General features: G+C 33.3%; 1 protein-coding gene across 1 annotated transcript; it reads left to right on the top strand.

Moving 5' to 3' along the window:
- Window positions 1-13,560: 13,560 nt before the first annotated feature.
- On the top strand, window positions 13,561-25,236 carry LOC115989235 (UPF0481 protein At3g47200-like). Its single transcript, XM_031112903.1, has 2 exons — window positions 13,561-13,843; window positions 23,709-25,236. The coding sequence occupies exons 1-2, from the start codon at window positions 13,823-13,825 to the stop codon at window positions 25,026-25,028; spliced, it is 1,341 nt and encodes a 446-aa protein (XP_030968763.1). The 5' UTR covers window positions 13,561-13,822; the 3' UTR covers window positions 25,029-25,236.
- The last annotated feature ends 1,193 nt before the right edge of the window (window positions 25,237-26,429 follow it).

Genomic DNA, 26,429 nt, shown 5'->3' with positions numbered 1-26,429 from the left:
TAAATTTTGAAAAAATTGTTTATGCAAAAACAACTATAACAACATGTACAATTCTAGGATTAGTATTAATAAATATGTTGTAAATAGTGATTTCATATGAAAGTAACTTTAATCTAATCACAATAGTTATGAAAAATTGGTGGAAAATTTTGTGTCCCTACCATTACTTTAAAGAAAAAAAAAAAAACTAGCATTCCACAAATTTTGGGGCCTTTTTATGATAGAGGTCCTTAGAGCACTAGCATCAAGTCTCTTAAAAAAAAATCTATTTTCATACACCAAAAACCTTTTTCTACTTTAATATAGCATTTGACAATACACTCTATATCACATGTTCTAATTTCATGTTCTATACATTTATTTATTCATTTTTCTCTTTCTCTACCAACTCACCCATTATCAAATGTGATCCACCACCACCCACAATTAAGGGTAGCAAAATTGGATACGAACTGTGAGCCCAACACGACACGAAATAAACAGGTTATGGGTTGAAGTTTAATGGGTTGTGTCATATTCGAGTTAACGTGAATGACCCATTTAATAAACTGGTTGGGTTAGTGTTCAACTGATGGAACCCGTTTAACCTGATTTACCTGTTTAATTAAATAACATTTTACCAATATACCCTTCAAACCCTAGGTATATGAACTTATTAGTTGTTGTAGTGTTGTAGTTTTTTTTTTTTTTTTTTTTTTTGACATATTATGATTGATTATTTGTGATATTGAGATATGTTTTAGTTTTGAATGATTATTTGTGATGCAGTTACTTGTTAGTTCTAAATTTTATATTACAAATATTTGTTTGTTTTTTCATAATTTTTTTTTTTTCATTTTGATAAAATCTGATAAACAGGTTGACTCGACTGGCTCGTTTAATAAATGGGTTGTGTTAGAGTTGAGTAATCTTGACCCGTTTAATAAACATGATGAGTTACTGTTGACTCATATAGTCAGATACTCTTAAGTTGACACGATATAAACCCGATACATAAACACGAATTATCACCCCTACCCACAATCACAATGACAATGACCAATCTCCACGGTGAGGAGTGAGAGAAGATTTGTGGCAAGGAGAGAGAGAGAGAGAGAGAGAGAGTAGAAAAAAGAAAATAGAAGAAAGAAAGAAAGTGAGAGACGGTCTAAGAAGAAAGAAGAAAGAAGAAAGAGAGAGAAAGAGTGATAGGAAAAAAGAAAGAAAGAGAGAGGCAGAGAAGAAAGAAGAAGAAAGGAGAAAAAACAAAGAGAGAGTGATAGAAGATAAAAGAGTGAGGAAGAAGAAAGAAAGAGAGAGGCATAGAAGAAAGAAGAAGAAAGGAGAAAAAGCAAAGAGAGAAGGAAAAAGTCATAAAGAGGAGAGAGAAAATGAATTATAATTTTTTTTAGCATTTGTATCTGTATCATTCTAAATTTGGAACAATACTGTTCATCTATGCCAAATATTTTGAAACATCTCATGTAAGAGGTTTTTTGGTGTTTGGTGCGCCAAATGTCAAATATTTGGCATTTGGCACATCTGATGCTAATGCTCTTAGCCTTAGGTCTTGGTCTAGAGCAAATCATGCATAAAACTTTCTAAGAGCCTTGTAGCTCCACTAATACCTCTTGGTGGTTTAAAGGTGTTGCCTAGATCTCAATTTTCAAATGCCCACTCTCTCAAGAGTTAGGCCCTTTCGTTTATACACCGCTGTAAGTTTCTTTAAAAAACATTCTCTCCTCTCCCCGTGTGTGTGTTAAAAAATACTTAGTATTCTCAAAAAAAAAAAAAAAAAAAAAACCTATTTAATTAAAAAAACTATATATATATGTGTGTGTCAAAACATTTGTAATAATGATAGAATAAATATGAGTGAGAATAAAGATAATATGGATCTTGAACAATCAAATTCCAAATTAAAAATGGGAATATAAATGTTCCTTATTTAGATTTGTTTTGAAAGAAAAAGAAAAGGTGGAATTTGGATCATGAAGAATTGAATTTTATGAAATCCAACTCTTCCAACGTATGAACTCCTCACATTCATAATTTATTCCATTTGATAATTGATTCCCAAAAACTTAATATATTTTGTTATTATCAATTATTTGCCTATTGCCTCCTTTTAAGTTTAAAGCTTTGTAATTTAAGTTAATTTTACTAGTATGTAACCCCACATTATACATTTTTTTTATAGAAAATGTTGAAATTATACATAATATTAGCTTACATCTTTAGATGGATATGCGGCGTAGAATTGTACTCCAATTTAGAATTTAATTAGATTTGGACTTTTCGATTTTTACACTCAATAATTTACTTGGCACAAAAATTAAAAATTAAATAACACACATGGCGTACAATTAGATTCAAAATTGATTTTCTCTAAGTTTTGGCTTTATATATATATATATATATGAGAGAGAGAGAGAGAGAGAGTAACTATTTTTCAATCATATCATCAATGCAAGACTATGTATTTTCTTTTGAGTTATTATATTCCCACAAATAAATTCACAACTTTTGTCATAATTATTCTATGTGGCAGATTATGATTGGCATCTTGTCACTTTCACGTGAACCTTTTTTTTATTCACTATTCACAAGCAATCACACGGAGAATTGCGGCAAAAATTATGTATTTTTTTGTGGTACTAGAAGTTTCGTTTTCTATTTCCTAAAACTATAGAGGAAGAGAGTATTGTCCATTGCGAAGGGATACATCACTGATGAAAATATCTGAAGTGTAAAGTAAGGAATTTTAAGAGAGTTTTTATTCTGAGGTCTACATTTGCATTAGCAAGTCAACAACAAATATTATGCATCATGTCCTATCAATAAAAAATAAAAATAAAACTATTAAATATTTATTATGCAATAGGTAACATAAATAAATAAGAATGTTATATTTTGTACAGATTCTGGGAAATTTTGATTTGTACATCATGCACCATGTATGCCAAGAACACCGTGGCTAATTTGTACATTTCCAAAATTTATTTTTGATTACAAATTATTGAGTAGGCAATAGCACTTTATGGTGACCACTAATTTTGGAAGTACAAGTATTTGATTTGCCATTGCAATTCAAATACTCCCATGAGGCTCACCTAAATTAAGAATTGATTTTTAGAACTCAGTTGCTTTCTTAGCAAAGATTCTCAATACACAATATAACTTTAGAACGTCCAAGTTCGACATAATAGCTATTCAGCAAAAAAAAAAAAAAAAAAGTTCGACATAATAGCTAATCAGCAAGCCATTTAGCCTTATTAATTGCATGAATGGAGAGGAGAAGCATTTTTAAGAGTAACCTTTTCCTTTGGTTATTATCCTTATTCCTATGCTAGTAAAGAAACACTAGAAACACAATTTTTTTTGTTACTTGTTAAGATGATAGTTGTAATTATAAAAATAGTCACCAAAATATGACTTTTATAATATAAATTTTTTTGCAAAAGAGAGTCAAAGAGAAATGAAAATCCTTGTCCCTAATTTATTGATTCCTACCTTGTATGTTGTTATTTGGATGGTCATAAAATGGTGTGACCTTAAATTGAGGTAGATTTATGTTAACGGATGTCCTTGACTCCTTGTACATTCATTAAGGAGGCTTCAAAAGGTTCTCACCTACATTTGGAAAACAGCAAAAACTAATAAAAACAAAGAATCAATTGTATTATAAAATTCAATCTTAGTGGGTGCCTCTCCTATCTTTTTTGTTCATTAATTTTATTTTTATTTAAGAAAAATGCTCCAACACCCCCCTCTAAACTTTCAAGTAGTAGCCATAACACCCCCTTGAACTTTAATTTTAGCCGATATACTTCTTAAACTTTAGACGCCTGCCAAATCAATACATCTGTTATTCTTCTATTAATAAACTAACGGAGAAACTCACGTGAGAGGCACTTGGGAATAAAAACCAAAGCTGAACAGCCTGAACCGATGAGAGAGAGGGAGAAAGTTTGGGCTCAGTTTAGAGAGAGAGAGAGAGAGAGAGAGGGGAGATGATCCAACCAGAAGTCCATAACCACCTCGGTATCCTCTCTCCAGTGACAGAGTTCCACCATCGTCTCACCGGCTGTTCACAGCTGGTATACTTTTCTCTTTCCCTTTTTTTTTATTTTTTTGCTGCTCTCAGTTTTTCCAATTCTCCTTGTGCCATTTTTGTTCTTGGTTTGATAGTTGGTTGTGGTGGATTGGGTAGGCTTGGTTGTGGTAAAATGCACATAGTTGGTTGTTTTTCCAATTCACTGCTCTTTCTATGTAAAATGCAATGCTTGTTGAGTATGCTACATAGCTGTTTGATGAAATGCCTAAGAGGGATATGGCCATTAGAGGGGTTGGTTGTTTGGTAGGATTTTAGATGGGTTTGAAATTTCTTGATAATAATTATAGTTTATTTTGATGCATATCTAATAACTTAATCTTTTTGCGTATATTATTATGAAAAATCCGTTGATGAGAATTTCCTTGGGCACCATATAGTTGTGAGCTAATTGGTGGGAGAACAAGCTAGGCTACTTTGGCACGTTTTCTCCTACATTGAACGATATCCATTATTTACTTGCTACAAATTAAGGTAGTTCATCATGAGATCTACTTCTTTAATACTAAAACAACATTACATATATTAGTAATAATAAACTAGACAAATGATATAATCGGTGGCAGTAAGGTAATCATATTCCAGGATTATCTCTAATGGGGTTTGGTTGATTGGTAGGATTTTAGATGGGTTTGCAATTTTTTGACAATAATTCAAGTTTATTTTGATGCATTTCTACTAACTTCTATGGGTTAAAAACTTCATTTTGATTTTCAATGCTTGTAAAGAGGTGGTATTTTAGAACTTGGTGTGTATATTTTAGCACTTGGCTTTCAAACCTCAATTAGTTAATGGTTATAGATGCTGTAATATGTATACCAAATGATCATGTTAAGTTTTTGCATTCAGTTCCTTTTGAAATAGGGGAACCTTTTAGTATTTGGGATATTGTTTGTGTCCCATAGAATGACTCTTTACATATTTGACTCTTTATTGACTATTTGCAATGAATTATGTTCTCTATATTGTTTATTTAATAAGTGGCAAGAATATGGACAAAACTAGTTTCTTTTTCTTTTCTATTTTTTGGGGGGAATAAAACGGGTAAAAATCTCAAAATTTAAAGGAATAGTTTAGCTTATGGATGGGGAAGTTAGAAATTTTTTTTTTTCTTTTCTCTATATTGTTCTTTCTTTCCGTCTCTTTCTATTAATCTTCTTGTTAATTTTATATTGCAGCCATGGATAAATGTCTACTATCACTTCCTACAAATTCATCCGATGAGGAAGGGAATTCAAGGCCTAGGTTCCATGAGTGTAACCAACACACTAGCATGAAGAATGTATAGCTAATAGATGGACTCAAATTTGTATCATGTGTAGTCTTCAAGGAGGCACCAAAGGAGAGGTGTATTACAGAAAATCATGATTAGGCAATAAGTGAAGAGTAACAACTAGATGTAAAAAAAAAAAATTCTAATAAAAAAAAAGTGGTTGGAAGATAGGTGCATCACAAACACAAATGGGTGTTATTTTTTTGAAACAATTTACTATTTGTAAACACTCATTGTTTTAAGAACAAAATTTCTCTCCAAACTAGTTTGGAAAGAAACTTTTCAAACTTCTTATATATATATAAATATATATATATATATATATATATTTTTTTTTTTTTGTGAATTTTGAAAATCTAATCATTAAATTTCATGTTCTTTATATTCTTAATATGCATATCAAATTTCGTTCAAATTGAATATTATTTACTATTCGATCAATAAACTTATTTTGTATACACAATTTTAAATCATAAAAATTTGAAATTTTAACATTTGTTTGATGAGATAACAATTGATCTTTGATTTTCTTGAAATTTAACATGCATGAAGAATATAATAAAAACATGTAATTTAACGATTAAATTTTTAAAATTCACACTCAATATAGTGATATATGAGGAGTTTGTAGAGTTTCTCTTTAAACTAGTTTGAAGAGAAACTTTGTTCTTGTTTTAATTCATGGTAACTGAGGAAAACATTTTACTAATGGTAAACCTTTTGGTTTGATATTTCATCGGCTAGTGTATATCAAAGCAATCAAATAAAATGATATTGTCAGTGTTAACTAAGAAGAATGATTTTATTTAACCCATATATTGGCCTCTTCTTGATAGGATGAATTTCACTATTTTCTTGATAATTTTCTTTAGCTTTCTCAATAATAAGTAATAAGCTCTCGGGAAATTTTTACTATTTTCTGAAAGGAGAAATTTTCTTTAAATTTCCACATTAGCACTTCAAGCTAGAAGCTTTTTCAATAACTCATACATTAATATAATTCCATTAATTTCATAAGTTGAACATTATATAGTTGTGAACATTTTTATATTATATTACATCTAATCTATATAGGTAGGTATATTACATCACAAGCCTTGTTTTTAGGGCTCCTACATAGATAGTCACTGCAATGTATATATAGTAAGCTGGTACTAGAGTCCAGATTTACAAAAGCCACTGAAAACATCTCCTCCATGTTGACATTTTGGTAAAATATATTGATATGTCCTCCAAGCCACTTAGGGATCCTCTATGTGCATTTCAACTTTATTCTTCTCCAATAGCATACATTATGATCCTACACAACAAAAAAATTAAATAAACAAAAAAAAAAAAAAATTTATTAGATTATGTACAACTTAGAAACCAAACACAAGTAAATGAAACCTAAAAGAAACAACTGAACACATAATTCAAAAAAGTATAACTTTGTGTCACATGTCATGAAAATTAATGGCTCTATTCTTAGCTTGTCAGATTAAGACGTAATCTGCAGTTGATATTAGTTCATACTACTAAGTCTAATAAAACCATAATAAAAAATTCATTATGTGTATTGTTGAATTTTTCCTCAACAAAACTAAGTTGCAATTAACAGGACTCCAATAATGTAAGCAAAGAACTTCTAAAGAACAAAAATATATAATTGAATCAATGAAAATGATCAGCATATAGAAGAAATACGTAATGAAATAATAATTTTCTACATTTCATCAACCTCAACTGGATGATTCATAAGCTCATAACATCAAATATTGGTTACATACTTACACCACCAACAAACTCAAGGCCATTTAAAATTATCCTTATCTTCTTTTTCTCTAGTAATCAAACTAACGAAATCATCAATCATCTCCCTTGAACCATTTAGAAGAAGAAAATTTAAAAAACTAGTGATACCTTTTGAACCACCAAATGTAATACAGCCACTGCTTTTTCAAATTTTCTTTCACAAATCGTTAAAAGAATGACATGATATTATACTAGAGAACAAAATCACCTCACTTGATATGTATAGTAATTTTAAGTCCCAAATTTAACATTTGTTTTATTTTTAATTTCCATTAGCTTATATGAAACAATCAAGCTCACTTATTAATCATCTAACTACACTACATATACCACATTCACTATAGAAGAGCCAAGTAAACAGTTAATAATAGTAGCCTAGCTTGTTCTCCCACCAATTAGCTCACAACCATATGGTGCCAAAGTAAATTCTCGTCAACAGATTCATCATAACAATATACTCAAAAAGATTAAGTTATTAGAAATGCATCAAAATAAACTAGAATTATTATCAAGAAATTTCAAACCCATCTAAAATCCTAACAATGTGTATCATGTAATGTGGGTGTATTTTGGAGTTGATTCGACAAATTTGAATGTTGAAATGTTTGCCTTATTTATGTCTAAGACTTATAGTTGCCTTAATGAGTTTGAGTTAGAATTAAAGATTGGATGAGAGAGAAGAGAGAGAGTGGATTAGGGTTTAGAGATAGAAAAGAAAAAAAAGAAAAGAAATATTTTTGGTATTTTGCAATTAATGTCAAACAAGGAAGGAAAAAAAGACAAACAGAATATACACGTTAATGATGGGTAAAAGCAAATAAGGAGAAATAATAAAACATAACATTCATGACAAATGAAATAAGAAAGGCAGGAAATTTGATTGAGCCCAAACTGGCGTATGCCGTAAGAAAGGTACGTGCACACTTGAGACTCAAAAAAGATTTCTAGAAAACAACCAAAACAAGAACCCTAGCTGCATGAAAAGTGTGTACGCTAGGATATGGATGCATTCATTTCTTATCCTGTGCATATGCATCTCGTGGAAAATTAGGGTTCTTACATGTTCTTGACACAAACAACAAAAATGAACAAAATTAAAGAAACAATATGAAATGTATACATGCAAAACAAAATATTAAGGCTTAAAAACAGCAAAAAATGTAATAGAAACAAGAAGCGAGGAGGAGAATACGGTTCATGGAAAATATTCACATCTCCTCCTCGTAGCACTTACAGTGATGTAGTTTTAACCAGCCCCTCGGGCAAAATCAACCACTGCAGCTATGTTTGGGGGAGGATGAGTTGAGCGACTTGATTAGGGTTTGCTAAAAGGCCTTAAGTGGTATGATTGCAAGCTTAAACCAAACGAGAATTCAAATATGGATGAGAAAAAAATTACCTTCAAATCAACAAGGATCTGAAGATCAACCTAATGCTTAGCCCTTTGCCCTTCTAGCCTTAAAACTCTAGGTTTAGGTTTTATTCGGGAATTTTGGAAGAGTTTTGGTAAGGCTTAATTTTTTGACCCCTTTGGATGTTGAAAATGGAGGTATTTATAGGGGAAATGGGCAGCTAGGGTTTGACGACACATTTGGGCAGTCAATTGATCAGGCTGGTTGCCCTAGAATCTCATCAAAATGTAAATTGAGTGATTTTAGACTTGTTGTCCAGAGAGTGCTCGCCACAAATTGGGTGCATACACATCATATACCTAGCGTATGCAGTCTTTGTAAGCCTAGGCCAAATCAAATCTAAAATTGTCTTTTGGGCTTTGGGCTTCCCACATATTTTCATTATTGGGCTTAGGCTTGGACTGTATAGGGTCATGTTTAAGCTTGTCATCCTTATTGGGTTCCACACACGGTGCTGATTATTTTGGTAGCGATTTGATTTCTTGTCATTGGAACCAAGGGGCTTGGATATAGGTCGGAACGAAATGGGGTGTCTACAGTATCATTGTATATATATACATTTGTGCTATAGTAATTACATAAATTTGCAAAAATGCATTTAGGGTTATTTTACACCATTACTGTAGCACAAATGTATTTTTGCACAATGATGCATAAACTAATGTGGGTGTATTTTGGAGTTGATTAGACAAATTTGGAGTCTTATCTTACCACTAATGCAAACGCTATAACAATAAAATTAATATAAAATTGTAGGGAAGGGGGCCGAAAATTTTAGAAAGATGAGGAACAAATATAAAATTGTAAAAAGTATACCTATATATATATATATATATATATATATAAATTTCCTAAGACTAGGGTGCTCGGGCCAGATTATGAAGTTCCATCAGAGGAATGTATTAAAAAAATTCTACAACATTTGCAATACTAAGATTTTTGGTATACTTAGGCAAATCAACAATAGCAAGAGTGTTGAGATCAACATCTGAGACCCACTATTTAGTCCCTCTAGCATATTCCTAGGTTGCACCGACACTTGTCGGACATCGATACCAGTAAGACTCGCCTGACTCCGGTGTCTGAGCGGTGATTTTTTTTTTTTCGCTACTCCAACACGGCGACGACGCTGCGCCGACACGGCGTGTGAAGGATTTTTAGCTCCAACACGGAGTTATTTCGGTTATACCGGAGAAAATTCCGGATTTCGGCTGGTAAATCTAAACCGACCGGTAAAAAAGAAAAAGTAAAAACCTTGTCGTTGCTTGCCACCACGGATCCGGTCACCGACACAACGCCGATCTCAGAGTTCTCTGCTTTTTCTTCTCAGCCTCACGTTGCTGCTACTGCTGCTTTGTTCTCTTCTTATTTTAACTTCATCTTCTTCTCTTCCCTTTTTAGTTTTCTCTTTTATCTTCCTTTCTCTTGTTTTATCCGCCTCCACCCCATGAGACTTGAATAGTTTTTTACTAATTGACACACTTTTTGAGGAGTTGACACCGGTTTGAACTGTGAAAGTTTAACAAATAGTGAAAATTTGAATGTAACTTTTTAACTATTCAAACTCTCCTTTATCACATCAATCAATAGCCAGTAAAAGTCACACTCACGTGTTCAAAACTTCAACTAAAGGCTTTATTTTAAAATTTATTTTTCTTTTTATTTTAATTGTCTAATTACGTTTAAGATCTATTTAAATACTGTTTATTATTAAAAATTAAAAATTAAAAACAATGTAACAAAATAATTTTTAAATATGTAAATAATACCGTGAGACCTAATTTTAATGAAAATTTTGTTGAAAAGAGTACTTATAAGTCTTATGAACAATACATGAAACCCACTAAAAAGCCATATGCAAATACTAAAAAAATTTTAGTGCAATCCAAACATAGGCTTAATTCTTTCTTTTTCTTTTGTAAATGTATATAATTATGTGTAACTTATTCACTTTTAAAAAAATAAACATATATCCCCTTAATATTATTATTATTGGTTATTTTGGTTTGTACTTTAAACATTTTATGTGTATTATTTTACTACTTCGGGTGTTAGTTTACTTATTTGTAGTTCTTAGATAATTTAAATTCTAGACATAAACGTATTTTATGTCTAAAAATATTAAAAAATATGCTTAAATATAAAAATTTGATTAATTATTTAATTGCCGTACCCACGCCGTGTCGTACTCTTATTTTTCAAAAATTGTCACACCCTCATATCCATACCCGTGTCATATCCGTATCCGTGTCTGTGTCAGTGTAACTTAAGCATATTCAACATGTGTATCATGTAATGAATACCCCTCCATGATATATTATATAGACATATCAAATGGTGGATCCATATTCAACGCGCTACACACACATATAAATGCATTTATATGTGTGTTCAGTGTCAATTAGGGATGGCAATGGGGCGGGGCGGGGCCGAAGGATGGGATCTTCGCCCCCGCCCCGCATGGATTTTTCTTGCCCCATCCCCGCCCCGCCCCGTATGACGGGGAAAATTTCTTGCCCCATCCCCGCCCCTTAAGACCCCGTGAAGACCCGCGAAGCCCCGCCCTATACCGTAAAACTTTATTTCTTGTTAATTTTCCCTACAACTATTACCATTTTTTCAAATAAAATGACACGTTTCAATAATAAAAATATACTTGAAATTATAAATAAATTTATTCTATCGAATCAAACTAATTTTTAGTAAATACTAAATAATATTATGTAAATATTTAACAAGATAATATCACAACAAAAATCTCATAGTATGACACAATAAAATAATCCAAACTCTTAATACATAACAAAATAAAAACTGCCTAGTTCTTCAAAAAGAATCTCCACTTAAATAAAATAAGATGATATTTTTTTTTAAATAGTAGGGTTTTAGGGTATGAAAAAATTACCTTTTAATCCTTATTAATGCGGGGCGGGGCGGGGATGGGGTGGGGTGGGTCTAAAAAGTGTAAACCCATCCCCGCCCCGCCCCGTGATGCGGGTCTAAAATCTTACCCCATCCCCACCCCACCACCTTTGCGGGGTGGGGAAAACCCGCACAGGGCGAAGCGGGGAGGGGCGGGTCAAGCGGGGCGGGGCAAAATTGCCATCCCTAGTGTCAATGGTTGTAGTCCAACTGAGTGGTCCTTGTATTGTGCTTTGTCCCTCCTGTATGTTTGGATCATAATCATTGCACACAGTTAATTTACCAATTAAAAATGTTCATTATTTTACACCATTCACACAGCTCATCATCACCCAAGAGGCTCACCCACCAAAATTAAAAAACAGTAAAGTAACCAGAACTAGGCGTTTTATTTAGTTGCTGCCATGATGGTTGATGTTGTTGGGTATACCAATATAAAATAAATGTTTGCACATGAAAGTATGTCTCCAACAAGAGTATTTACGTAAACAATTTGGCAAAAAAATAAAAACATTTTATATCCACTAGGAGCTTTTTTGGGCATGTTATTCATCACTGACATAATATACAAGTTATTTGTAAATGACACAGGGTGTCAAAATGTGAAATCTAAAGCCCCAAAAAACATGAAAAAAACCTCCAACAAACCCAATAAAAAAACTCCAAAAATCCAAACCCAATGACAAAAGCAAAATCCAAAAAAAAGAGAGAAAGAGAGCTTAAAAAGAAGAGAAGAAAACTGACTTCAGCGTCACCTAGAGCCTTTGATGATGGAGGCAATGGTCTGGGTTCACGATGGATGTGAGCTGAGGTTCTGGCCTCTGGGTTCACAGGAGCCGTAGAGCTGGGTTAGGGAGGGAAGGTTGTAAAGGTGAGGGAGTTCGGTTAGGGTGGTCGTGAGGTTTGGGTTTTGATTTTTGAGTTTGGCTAAAAACGGCGTCATATAATTAAACTTGAGTTTTGTGTTCTTACTTTGGGCTAAACGACGCTGTTTTGATTGTGCCAGGTGTTCTCTTATTTTTCACTAAAACGACATCGTTTGGGGCTAATTTGGCACAAAATAAAATACGTCAGTATATGATATGTCACTTAACAGCAGAAACTAACCACAGGAGGGGTGTGAATTGTTAACAGAACCAAACATTAGTGTAAAATCAAATTTATGAAATTTTGGGGTGTAAAATTGAAACAATCCCAAATTTAAGGAGTGTAATTTGCAATTTATCTTAAATTTTTTTTTTTTTTTTTTGGAATTTAGGTGATGTTGACATGGAAATCCAGATAGACATCTATGTGTCATTCAATTAATATTTTGTTTAGACTATTAGTTACGTCAACATTTTTCATCCATAGTTTAACGGCAGTGACCATTTTGACACAATACCATAAGGTTAGAAGCCAAATTAACACATTTAAAATGTCAATGACTAAATTGAAATACAACGTAAAGCTTAGGGACCAAGTTTGTAAATTACCGTAGAATAAAGATGAGAGAAAATAATGAGAATCTGGATCTTGAACAATCAAATTCCAAATTAAAAAGGAGAATATGGATGTTCCGTATTTAGATTCACTTTGAAAAAAAAAAAAAAAAAAAAAGGCGGAATTTGGATCTTGAAGAATTGAATTTTATGCAATCCAACTCTTCAACATATGAACTCTTCACATTCATAATTTATTCCATTTGATAATTGATTCCCAAAAACTTAATTTATTTCACTATTATCAATTATTTGCCTGTTGCCTCTTTTAAGTTTAAAAGTTTGCAATTTAATTTAATTTTTTTTTAAGTATCTATTTTTCAATCATATCATCAATGCAAGACTTTTTTTTTTTTTTTTCAAATTAAAAATCAAGATTTATGTAACTTAATTAGTATGCATTTTTCACATATATTCAAAATTAAATACTCTAAATTATCAAATTATTAAAAGTTATAAAAAAAAAAAAAAAAAAAAAAAAAAAAAAAAAAGAAAAGAAAAAGAGGGGGGTGGGGGATAATGTTAGCTGTAAACAACACATTAACAACACATTAAGTGTATCATCGTGCTATACCTAACCTGCAGAGTGCCAACTGCCGGCTGGGTGAAGTTGATACAAAAAGGCAGGAGAAAATGTGACGTAAGTTCACAGGAGAAGGAAATGACGTAATAGTTGCAGTGGTCTTTTATATATTGCAGTGTTCTTTTATAGTATCTCACAGTCTCACCGTGGCTCTGTTGATCTCTTTTCTCATTATTCTTGTTTTTCCTTTCCCACAAATCGCATCTCCGTCCGGAACTCCTATCTCGCCTTCGGCCGCTAGTGCTAGTGCTAGTGCTACACAATATGTCAACAAGTATAACTGAGGTATGCTTTCATAATATAATATTTCCTCGTTAAGTTCCAATTGTCTGTCTATCTATTTATTTAATTAGATCTTTGCCGAAATTATCTATTTTTTATAAGTACCAAATCTTGATAAGCTGTTCCATACAACAATTATTTGCTGAATTTTCTGTCATAATAATTCATAATATATGTAGTTGAGAAAGTACGATACACAATATAAATAATTCAATTTAGAAAATTATAACCTAACATCCATCCGGACTAGTCTGGTCCATGTAGAGGACTTTCTAATGTTACTCAACCCAACACCAGCATCACTAATTTGCACGTGCTCCTCATGTATTGTTGGCGCCAACTCAGTCCTCTACTCCTCTCGTGTAAGAATGGATTCTGCCTTCCCAAAATTAAGGAACTTGAATCTCTACATCCCTTATCCACGTCTCCACTCCCTTGATTCTCGGCCATATTCCCGCTGTCAGCCCAATCTTCTCCCACAGGTTCGGTAGCACCCCCCACGCCCTCCATAACCATTTTGGTATTGTTTCTCTTCTTCCACCACCGCTAGCTCCCACCTCCGCCGTATTCTGTGAAGCGGACTGGCCCTTGCTTACACCTTTCTTTCCCTCATGCTCATCATCCTTCCTTACTTCCCTCTTCTGTGGTGATCTCGTTCTACCACCCAAAGCCTTTAGCCAACCTCCATAACCACATTCAACCTCAACCCCAAATTTTGTTTTGCTAAAATACTGAGCACAGAACCATAGTTCATGCCCAAGTAGTCCACAGTAATGGCACAATAAAGGCAATCACTCGTACTTAAGATTCATTCAATATTTCTTCCCATCCAAACCTGCCAAGAAAGCCCCATGACGTATCTCTTTTTCTAGCAGAATAGCCACCTTAACCTGCATAAAAAAATTATGGCTATCATTGTTATGCCATCTCTCAACCTCCAAAGCCCTACCCAATCGGTTCCCCACCTCCTCCACTACCGGGGCAGATCTCATCTCAAAAGGCGCCCCCTAGATTTGTACCCATAGAGCTATTGAATCAAACTTGACATTCGTCGCCGTCATCCTTGACTTCCATCTTGTTAATAGTAATGCTTGATTATCAAAACTCCATAGACCTTCAGTGTAGACTCTGTTCAACTCAAATTCAAATCTAAACTTAAACTGAAACAAGTTTGACCCTACTTCAACAACTTGCACTCCATCTTCCAGTCCCCATGCTTTTTTGAGTGTCACCAGAGCTGCTCTTTTATTAAAAGGTTTGCAAGTTAAAAACTTCACAATAAGACTCAAAGCACAACTCTCTAATTCTTCTTGTTAACCTTCATCAGATATATTGATTGTCTCTTCTTCTTCCAAGGTAAACTTCATCTTCTCTAGGATTTGTGATACATCGTTTGCCATGATTGTGGACTCCACGGCAAAAGAAAGCAATGGCAAAAAGAAAGCAAAAACGTAGCCCCGTAGGAAACCCTAGGGAGAGAGTTCTCGTGGAAAACGAGAGAAAGAATCTCCTACATATATATATATATATATATATTTACTTAGTATGTGGTATATTTACATTTAAATTATGAATCTAATGCATCGTTGGAAGGATTTTAATTTTTATTTTTTAAGCGATGTAATTGGTTTTAAAAGGGTAAAAAAAAATTGGTATTTTTGTAAATAAGTATAGAATGGTGTTTGTAAATAGCACCTTCCAAGAAGCTTCTTTTTCAAAATTACAAAAGTCTGCCCCATTCCACACGTGACTATCTTTTATCTCTCCTCTTTCCTCTGATATACTTCACTACTTCTTTACTCTCTCACTGTTCCCTCTATAACTCCCTCTCTTCTCGTCTTTTTCTTCTTCTTCTTTGTTTTTTCTTTTTACCCCACCATTAGATCCATTGTTTTCCTTCTCTATAGTACTGGCATTTTCTACAGTGATCCACGATGGGTATTAGGGGTAGAAAAATTCTTTCAGGTTTGAGGAAAATATTTTCAAACCCCAAATCTCATTCTTGCTGAATCTTTAATTTCAGCTTGTACCGACCAAAATGGTTCTGAATGGGCCGAAATTTCATTGAAGGTGGAATAGGGGAGCTTACCTTTCCGATTTATATACCGGTATGTGATTCTTCAGCCGTTTTGGCCAGAACGGAATGGTATCCATAACATTGGACAAAAGTAAAATTGAGATTTCAAAGTTTACAACATCTGAAGGGGGGAGAAAAAGAAGGATGCAAAAAAAAAAGAAGATAAAATGTAAAAAGTGGAGACAATGAGTGGACAAGATTAAAAGAGATAGCAAGATATATATATATATATATATATATATATATATATTTTAATAAAAGGATCAAACATTAGATAAAAGTTATAAGAAAGTACTACTAACAGAGTTAGCCTATATTAGGCATAAAGTGTTGTATACAGTGCACTGGGAAGCTGGTTGCATTAGCAGCTATATCTAAAACTTGAGCTATCACTACTCTAGTTACAAACAAAAATTGAGTGATCATTCCCTGCTGGTGAAAGTTGTGGAGATCCGTTATAAAGGCTTGGTCTTGCCAATTAGGCCTACTAAGATTGTTGCACATGTCTACCAAGTTTTTATCAATGCTGATAATGACTACTCTACGAAGATCCAGCTCGATTGCCTTGTTCCCTCCATGCTCCTAGCTTCAAATGAATAACCACATCTTCTAGTCCTCCTATTTTTGTAAGCTGCCACCTTGATAAAAGTTTGCCGGTCTTGATTGAAACAGGTGTTCTAGTCTTAGATTTCTTACTTTCCTTGTGAGTCTGAATTTGGTGGAAAGCCTCTCTGTACCTATATGGTCTAGCAAGTCTGTATGAATTAGGTGCCTTAAGTTATGCATGATAGTGAGCTTCTGATCTGGTAGCCATCCTAGTAGCAAACCTCCACTAAGTCCCACCCGAGGAACTTCCTAACCTTTCCAAAAACCACATTTCTTCAGAATACCAGCTCCTTTGTCTTTATCCAGCTTAGTCTCCATCAGAAACATAATAGAGGGCTTATACTCCTGGGCCTTTTTTTGGCACTGTAAAACTGTAGAGGGGTTGTCCAGCCCTCTACAATTCCAGCTCAATATTCTCATGGTTGCTGGGGAAGTTGTTGAAGGTCAGCTTCCCAACACCCTTCATTTGGATCAACATGGACTTGTGGAGTAGAGAGCACTATTAGAAATTCCTAAGGGGTTACATGCACATAATTTTGGCTTTCTTTGTCAAAATCTCCCCCCCCCCCCCCCCAACATAGTCTCTGTTTTATATTCCTCCCAAATTTCTCAATTTCCTTTCTAATTCTCTTTTTGTGACTATCTGAGGGGCTTCTAGCATTCAAATTTGAGGTGGATATTCCAATAGGATTAAGGAGAGGGTTTTGAAAGGCATCTGTTTTTGGGCTTTGTAATGGAGAAGGACCTGAGCCAAGAGAAAGTAATTCAAGAGAAGTGAGGTCTTTTTCCTTATCTATATTTCGGGTTTGAGAGATGGCAAAGGGGGGTTGCATGTTGGTTAGGAGCCTGGGCCTCGGAGTCTTGGCCCATCTGAAGATTAACTGTAGACTGGCTCAGTGCTCCCGTGTTGGGCTTCCACATTATGTGAGGGGACAAGGTTCGGCCTAGTACTAGAGCTCCCCAATTTGAAATTAAATCTTTCGTGGTTTACCCTTTGAACAAGGGAATCTATGAAGGAGTCTAAAGATTCTGGTATGTAGCCTTTCCTCTAGGTACTACTTTGCAAAATCTCAGGCCTTGCCTTATTTAAACTGTCTAAGATGAGTGGCAATGTCCATTGGTGATGTATGGACCATTCCCCTCTATCCATGCCCACTTCAGGTTTGAATTTTCAGGTGGTATCCAAGGTTTGAATTTTCAGGTCGTATCCAAGGTAGTTCTGTTGCATGGTAGGGTAGGGTTCATAGAAGTTAGGCTCAGTGGATTGAGATGCCATTAGATTTCCAAAGAATGAGTTTAATGATGCTACAGAGTTTGCTGGAGTGGGTGGTATTGTTCTAGTGTTTAGGTTCAAGAGGTTGATTGCAGCATTAAGGGTTGATTCATTGTTATAAGTTGGGTAGCTATTAGTGTGGTGTTGATTGTCTAGAGGGATGTTATTATTATTGGTAGCAAGAGGGTCAGTGGGTCTAGGAGCTATTTCTTGAGGTGTGTTTGGTGAGTTGGGGGTATTGTGGTCAAGGTGCTTAGGGAAGACCTCACCAGCACTTGCATGTCCATGATTCTGGTTTAGGTGTCCAAACCTGACCTGGGTTGTCCACCTCCTCCTATGGAATGCCCTCAACTCATTAGTAAATTGTGGTTGCAGTGCATCAAACCTGTACTGCACTTGGTGAAGATCTTGAATCCTTACTCTGTCTATATAGCATCCTTTCAACATCATCCATACTATGGGTACATTGCCTGCGTGTGTGACCAATCAGTCCACATCTAATACATAGCTTGTGGACTCTCTCGTATCTATACTGAATCCATATGCTTGATCCCTCGTCTATTCTTAGCATGAAACCAACAATGACAGGTAACCAAGGATCCACTCTCACCTTAATACGCGTAAACCTAATATTTCTAGGTATTATATCCTCCCAGTCAACCCTTTCTACTATTCCCATCAATTGACTCATATATTCTGCTAGCTCAAGGTATTGATATTTAAGAGGTAACCTATGCAATTGAACCCAAACTGAGATATAGTTTAATTGAAGTCTATTAATTACCAGATTGGGCCTCCACTTCTCCAATACAAATAAAGCACCTTCAACAGACCAAGGTCCCTTACTACAGATATGGTTGAGGTCCTTTGTGTTTTCAAAATGAACTATATAAAAATATGATTCTCGAACCACAATAGAAACCTTACCTCTGATTCTCCATGCAGCATTGATAATGTTCTGTATATAACTCACTGAAAACTTTTGATAATCAAAAAGGAAGCCAATAGTGCAGTGCTCCCAAAAAGCTCTCTGGATTGCTACATCTTCTACATCAGGCCTGATGAGTGGCCCATGCCTAGCAAAGGGGGTCTCCTCCTCGTCACTTGAGATCAGATCTGGATAGTAGGATAGTTTAGTGTGTATATATATATATATACACACATTTTTCAATCACATTTATCATCACATATCAATTGATAGATATTTTGCAATAGAATCTATAGTATCTATAGAATTTTTGCAAAACCTATTTACATTTGGTTTAGTAAATTTTTAATTATTAAAATAATTTTATTCAAACTATATATATATAAATATATATATATAGCAGTAAATCCGAAACATTTTTGGTATGAAATTGATTTCCTTGCTATTATATTTTATGATTTTTTAAAATAAATTTTAAGTTATTTGTGATAATCAATTGTTAAATGTGGTTTATCTATATTGATTTCATTTCGGTCTCCCTCTTCTACTTTTTTTTTTTCAATTAAAAAAAAATTGCAAGGATATTATTAATCTATACATAATTAAAGTGAAAGTTCTACAATTAAGCTAATCCCCATTAATTTTATGCTTTTCTTAAATTATAGTCAATTTACTCGAATCTTATATCAAGTATTTGTACAATTTTTAATACTTTCAATTTGCTTGTATGTTAAGGGTCCAGTTAACACCGGTATAAAATGCTGTCAAAAAAATTAGTTAATTTTTTTCTTTTGGTGAAAATACCATTTTTTTATATTTTGGGGTTACAGTCAATTTGGTCCTTAAATTTTGGTATTGGTCAATTTGGTCCCTGTTATTTTCAACTTACAATCAATTTAGTCCCTACATTTAACTTACTAACAAAAAATGCCTATGTGGCAAACAGATTGCATGGTTGGTGCACACATGGCTAACATAATAAAATAATAATAATTAATTGCTACCCAAAAAAAAAAAAAAAAAAGCCAAGTCAACCATTTAAAAAAAATCCACCTCTTAAAAAAAATTATGAATTTAAAGAATTAAATGAATTAATTAAAGAACTAAATGAATGAAAAAAAATTCCCAACTTTTCTTGAATTTTCTTGGCAACTAAACACAAAACCCAGTCGAGTGATTTAAAAGAGTTATAAAATGAATAGCTTTTGCTAGATAGGTTTCTCGTTCACAAATGGCGAAGAGATATTCGGATCTAACGAAAGCTCTCAAGTTTGAATGGACTCTCTTGAACGAGAGTGTGGGTTTGTGCGAGAGAGAGAGAGAGAGAGAGAGTCCTGTGTCTTGTTAAAATCTAACTCCACTGAACCCAATATGAAAAACCTTTAAATTTTCTTGAAATACTTTGATAGAGAAAGAGAGTGGGTCTGTGTTTCAAATTTTTAAGTTCTTGAGTATAGGTCTGTGATTTAACTCCACTACCTTGTTCCTACTTCCTATAGAGTGGGCCTATGTCTCAAATTTAGAATTTAAATCTCACACATATTGCTCAGGAGATGCTTCTATGAAAGCTAGTCAGCGATTATTATTATTTTTAATATGTTCGGTAATGTCTGAGAATTTTCTTTGTGGCATTTCATCGCATAATTTGGATTTGTATTTGGTAGTCTTTGGATAGCAGGTGTAGGTAAAGGAGAGTGGCAGTGGAAGTGGCAGTAGTGATTGTGGTGGCTGCTGGGTTTTTGTGTTTTTCTAAATTGCAATTTTTGGTTGCCAAGAACATTCAAGAAAATCTGGGTTCTTTTAAAAAAAAAAAATCTAAATTAATTATTTTAAACTTTTTATATTCTGAGGTAGATTTTTCTATTTTAAAATTTGCTGATGTGGCCTTTTTTTAGTGGAAATTAAATGTTTTTTTTATTATTATATTAGCCATGTGTGCGCCAATAATGCAAACCATTTGCCATGTAGGTATGTTCCATTAGTGAGTTAATGGTAAAGATCAAATTGACTGCAAGTTAAAAATAATAGGGATCAAATTGACAGCTATCAAAATGTAGGGGCCAAATTGACTGTGACCCCAAAATGTAGGGAACAAAATGGTATTTTTGCCTTTTCTTTTCCCATAAAATGTTTCTAAAAATGTAGCCTATAACAAGCCCTTAAGGCATCCGATAACTTTTCCCATATGTTAAAACTACTTTCAACCTAATTAAAGTTACTTCCGATTTTAAAATTCTCTAAGAATTCTAGAATTTAACTCAAGTACAAAGACAAACTTTAATGAGAAATTTATTGAACAACAGCATATTCCCATTAAAAGAAAAAAAAATTGCTCCTTTTCAATTTATTTCCATAATGAATAAATTTTGATAAAACATTAAAAAATTTCATAGTATCACATTAACAAAAACTGTAATAGGAAGTAGAAAGTATGTAATCAGGGTCGGCCCTTCCACTAGGCCACTTAGGTCATTGCCTAAGGCCCTCAAGTGGAAGGGGGGCCCCTAAATTTTGGAAAAAAGGGGTATTAGAACAACAATAGAAAAATTGGTTCATGATGAAACCAAAAACAATATCATTAATCTCTAGAAAAACCGAAATTAATAACTAGATAAAATACAAATCCAGTCTTAAAAAATTACTCACAAAATAACTAGATAAAATTCTTTCTTTCTTTCTTTCTTTCTTTTAATCTTGTATTTTATTATTATTTTTTTGGGCGTTTTGTTGTGTATTTAGTAGTTACTATTGTACTATAGTGTCACGGACTACACAAGACTAAAGCAAATAATAATAATAATAATAATAATAATAATAATAATAATAATAATAATAATAATTCAATCCAAATAACAAACAACGAAATGAAATAATAATACTAAAAGGAAAAACAAAATAAAACATGAAGAAGAATTGCAAGATAACAATTAAAATAACCGAGATATTCAATTTTGCAATACAACAAATCTTGATAATGAACTTCAAAATAATTTAGAAGAAAATGAAAATAATGATGAAGATCTCATAAATGAAGAAGAAGTTCACCAAAAAGAGTTAGAAGATGACAAAATAATACAATTGAAAATTTGAAAGATAATAACAAAAATAACCACAATCATGTCCAAATACATGCATTGTTTATAAAATTTTACTAACAATATATGTTACAGTTGCTTCTGTAGAAAGAAGTCTTTCAAAATTGAATTCAATAAAATGATATCTAAGATCAACAATGTCCCAAGAAAAATTAAGTGGATTACCTATATTATTAATTGAAAAATAGATTGTTAGGACATATGTGTTTCACTTGTTAAGAACATATGTCATGATTTTATGTAATTGGCTTATCCTTTGACAAAACGCACTTTACTTGTATTTGGGTAGATTTAGGATGTTTTAAATACTTCCAGAAACCTTGTTTCAAGATCAAGTATTGAAGCTTTCAAGTGTGTTCAAGAAAACAAGTTCAGAGTGCAAAATCATTAAAGCTCGACAGCTACATCTATCGAGCTTAAAGAAGCTGTTCTTCATTCGGTGTTCTCGACACCTTCTCAACACCTGCTCGACACCTACTATCTGTTGAGGTTTAAGATTTTCAGAATTCCAATCTGATTTTCTTGGGATCCATGAATGTGTCTTTGAGCCTTCTTTTCTCCTAAACCTAGACATATAAAAAGATCAATTTAAGGGCCGTCAAAGTGTTCACAAGTTGCACAAGCTTTGAACAAACTCTGTTCAAGCAAATTGTGACCGGAGACAAAGTTCTTGCCCTAGTTCATCTCTCTCTCTTGAAGAAGTTGCTGTGTATGTGCACCGTAAGGTTTTGTGACCAAGCATCTTCTTGATCTTCATCGTTTGGATGAACTGAAAAACTTTGCAACCAACAACCTTCTTAGTTGGTGATTGAAGTCGCGTACTGGGATCCGTGCAATTGGTTAGTCACGTACTGGGAGTCATGCATTTGAAAGGGGAACTGTCACTACAGAACAAGTTCAATTGGGTATCGGGGTAAGGGTTCAACTTTAGGTTGGTAAGGTACTTGGATTCCTTTACTTGTAACCGTTTGTTGTGATAATGGTGGAGTTTCGGGAGTGGTGACTTGAAAATCACCCGGTGGGGTTTTTGCCGTTAGGTTTTCCCCATTTGTAAACAAATCACCGTGTTATTTATTTTCCACTGCATTATTAGTTTATTGGTGATTTTTTTGTGCTACCACGCGTTTGCATGATAAATTGATTAATTAATAACTTGGCTAATTAATTAATTAATTTCTCTCACAAGGGGTCATTCAGTTTGTGGCCTATCATAGATGTTAGAAGAATTTGAATACAGAAATTTAATTAGTTAATATACATCTTAAAAGGCAAGAAACATAGATTTTAAATGAAATATATTATAATATAAAAATATTAAATAAATAATAATTTAATTAATACATAAATATAAAAAGACTCCATTTTAGTTACTGCCTTAGGCCCAAAATGTCTAGGCCGGCCCTGGTATGTATATAAATATATCAAAAAGTACCTTCTTTTACCTACTAAAATGAAACAATTCAATTTGGCTATTTAATTACTCTACGTCCCTATCAAACTAAAAATGAAATTATCTATTAAAAAAGTGAAATTAAATGATTTAAGTACCAAAATTATTTGTTCTATTAATTATTGTTTCAAAAGAAACCATTTTAAAATTCTTCATTCAAAATTAATTACTATTGTCATCCAGTTTAAATATTCGCAAATCTTTTATGTGATCAACTTTACAAGACAATGAAGGAGGATGATTAAATTTATTTATTTTTTATAAAAAAATTTATAAACATTAAATATATAAAATGATCAGTATTCTTGTAATAGCAGTGCATTTTAACATATTAGAAGATAGTGCCATAAAATGAACTTTGAAGTCAAATTATAGCGTGTTGTACTTCACACGGTTCCTCACCTAGCGTTTTAATTCATAGTGGCTCTTATCTTGCTAGACAGGAGGCTCTTCAATGGCAACTGGAATTGGAAATTTGGAAATGTCAACAATATCTGGAGGTTCGACGCAGCAATTCTCAACTGGGGGTTTGATCAATGTTCCAGATCACCTTCGCAAACTGGATGAGCAAGCCTTCACTCCTCTACTTATTTCTATTGGCCCTATTCACCACTCCAATGTAAAATTACAAACCATGAAAAAGTACAAAGTTCTATTTTGTGAGCGTTTCATGCAACGGGTTAACATAAACTTACAGAATTTAGAAGACAAAATAAGAAGGAGGGAAGACGAAATTCGCTCTTACTATACAGAGACTATTTTGTCCAGCATAAGCAGTGATGATTTTGTGACAATGATTCGGGTGGATGGGATGTTCATTCTTGAGTACTTCTTGAGAGATTCTGACCCACGTTTGGTAGGGAACGATCATATGATAGCGGAATGGATGCGTCCAATTTTGAAATTTGACTTGGTATTACTTGAAAATCAGCTTCCCTTTTTTGTTTTAGAGATGTTGTTCAATCTAGCAACCTTTCCGGATGACTTAGAGATAAATCACCTTCCTTTAAGGTATCTTGCTTTTGGTTTCTTTCAATGTTACAACTTTCAAATGAAGCAGCTTGGTTATTTCAATGTGAAAATTGAACACTTCACAGATCTGGTTAGATTGTTTTATCTAAGTGAACAATTACTAGATAGAAGATCTGGAGGGGCTAAACTGTCATACTCTGCAACCCAGCTGCATGAGGCAGGAATCAAGTTTAAGGGAGTTGAGTTTGATGAGAATATGAGACATTATAGAGGGAATAGACGCTTTCTTGACATAAGGTTTGATTTAAAGAAAGGAGTGTTGGAAATCCCATGCATTGCATTAAATGAGGAGAAAATACGTCTTATTCGAAACATTATTGCATTAGAGCAATCCATTTATGTAGAGCACGCATATGTTACGGATTTCTTTGTCATCTTGAATTTCCTTATCAAAACTTCCAAAGATGTAGATTTACTTTGTGATAAGGGAATCCTCATTAATTACCTTGGCGACAGCAATGCAGCAGCATCAGCTATCAACAATCTTAACACCAAAATCTTAGGGGATTATATGAATAAAGAATACTTGAAAATATGTGAAGATTTGAATGCATCCTATGAGCAACTTTGGTATGGATGGAGGGCACCGTGGCATAGATGGAGGGAAACATTATGGCGTCAATATTTTAGCACTCCTTGGAGAGCTGCTTCTACCAGTGGTGGTATTATCCTTCTTGTGCTCACGGCCATACAAACTGTATGCTCTCTAAAGTCCACTAGGTGGTGACAGATATGCAGCAGTTCTACTGATCACTTTAGCCTTTGTTATCTGTTAATTATCTTTTATTTTTAGTTGTTATTGTTTTGAATAAGGGTTCGTCCTTATCATTAGGAAGTCTTTTTGAGTGTGTTAGTGCATGTTGGAATTGGGTCAGATACGCATAGTGCTTATCTATATCCATTTAATTATCCTTTGAGTTCTTAATAATTCTATTCAAGACTACATGTTTTTCAATAATAATTTTATCTGAAAATTTATCAGAAACTTTAATTGTTATTTGGGAGTTTTGGTTTTTATCAAAGATTCAAATTAGTTGCAGGGAGAAAGGACAAAATTGTGAGGTCACTTTTACATAGACCCATATTTTTTTCCCCCTAATTACAATTAACTGCATGAAGAGTTGTGGCAAAAATTTTGCATTTTTTTGTGGTACTAGAATTTTTGTTTTCTATTTCCTATTGAAACTTCAGAGGAAGAGAGTATTGTCCATTGCAAAGGGATACATCACTGATGAAAATATCTGAAGTGCAAAGTAAGGAATTTTATAAGAATTTTTATTCTGAGGTCTACATTTGCATTAGCAAGTCAAAAACAAATATTATGCATTAGGTCTTATCAATAAAAAAAATACTATAAAATATTTACTATGCATTAGGCAAAATAAGTAAATAAGCATGTTATATTTTGTATAGATTCTGGGAAATTTAGATTTGTACATCATGCACCATGTATGTCAAGAAAACCGTGGTTAATTTGTACTTTTCCAAATTTTTATTTTTGATTACAAATTATTGAGTAGGCAGTAGCACTTTATGGTCACCACTAATTTCGGAAGTTCAAGTATTTGATTTGCCACTACAATTCAAATACTCCCATGAGGCTCACCTAAATTAAGAATTGATTTTCAGAACTCAGCCGCTTTCTTAACAAAGATTCTCAATACTCAATATAACTTTAGAACATCCAGGTTTGACATAATAGCTAATCAGCAAACTATTTAGCCTTATTAATTGCATGAATGGAGAGGAGAAGCATTTTAAAGAGAAACCTTTTCCTTTAGCTATTATCCTTATTCCTATGCTAGTAAAGAAACACTAGAAACACAATTTTTTTGTTACATGTTAAGATGATAGTTGTAATTATAAAAATAGTCACCAAAATATGACTTTTATAATATAAAAATTTTTGAATAAAAAATTCAAAGAGAAATGAAAATCCTTGTCCCTAATTTATTGATTCCTATGTTGTATGTTGTTGTTATTTGGATGGTCATAAAATGATGTGATCTTAAATTGAGATAGATTTATGTTAATGGGTATCCTTGTACACTCATTAAGGAGGCTTCAAAAGGTTCTTCCCTGCATTTGGAAAATAGCAAAAACTAATAAAAACAAAGAATCAATTGCC

This window comes from Quercus lobata, chromosome 5, assembly GCF_001633185.2.
Source record: "Quercus lobata isolate SW786 chromosome 5, ValleyOak3.0 Primary Assembly, whole genome shotgun sequence".
NCBI classification, from domain to species: Eukaryota; Viridiplantae; Streptophyta; class Magnoliopsida; order Fagales; family Fagaceae; genus Quercus; species Quercus lobata.
This window is presented reverse-complemented; position numbering and strand designations above follow the sequence as displayed.

What these genes read in the sequence shown, in the direction of transcription:
- LOC115989235 (XM_031112903.1), top strand. Translation starts at nt 13,823, where the DNA reads ATGTCAACAAGTATAACTGAG. An exon ending in TGTCAACAAGTATAACTGAG is followed by an intron (nt 13,844 to 23,708) that starts GTATGCTTTCAT and finishes TTATCTTGCTAG; the next exon opens with ACAGGAGGCTCTTCAATGGC.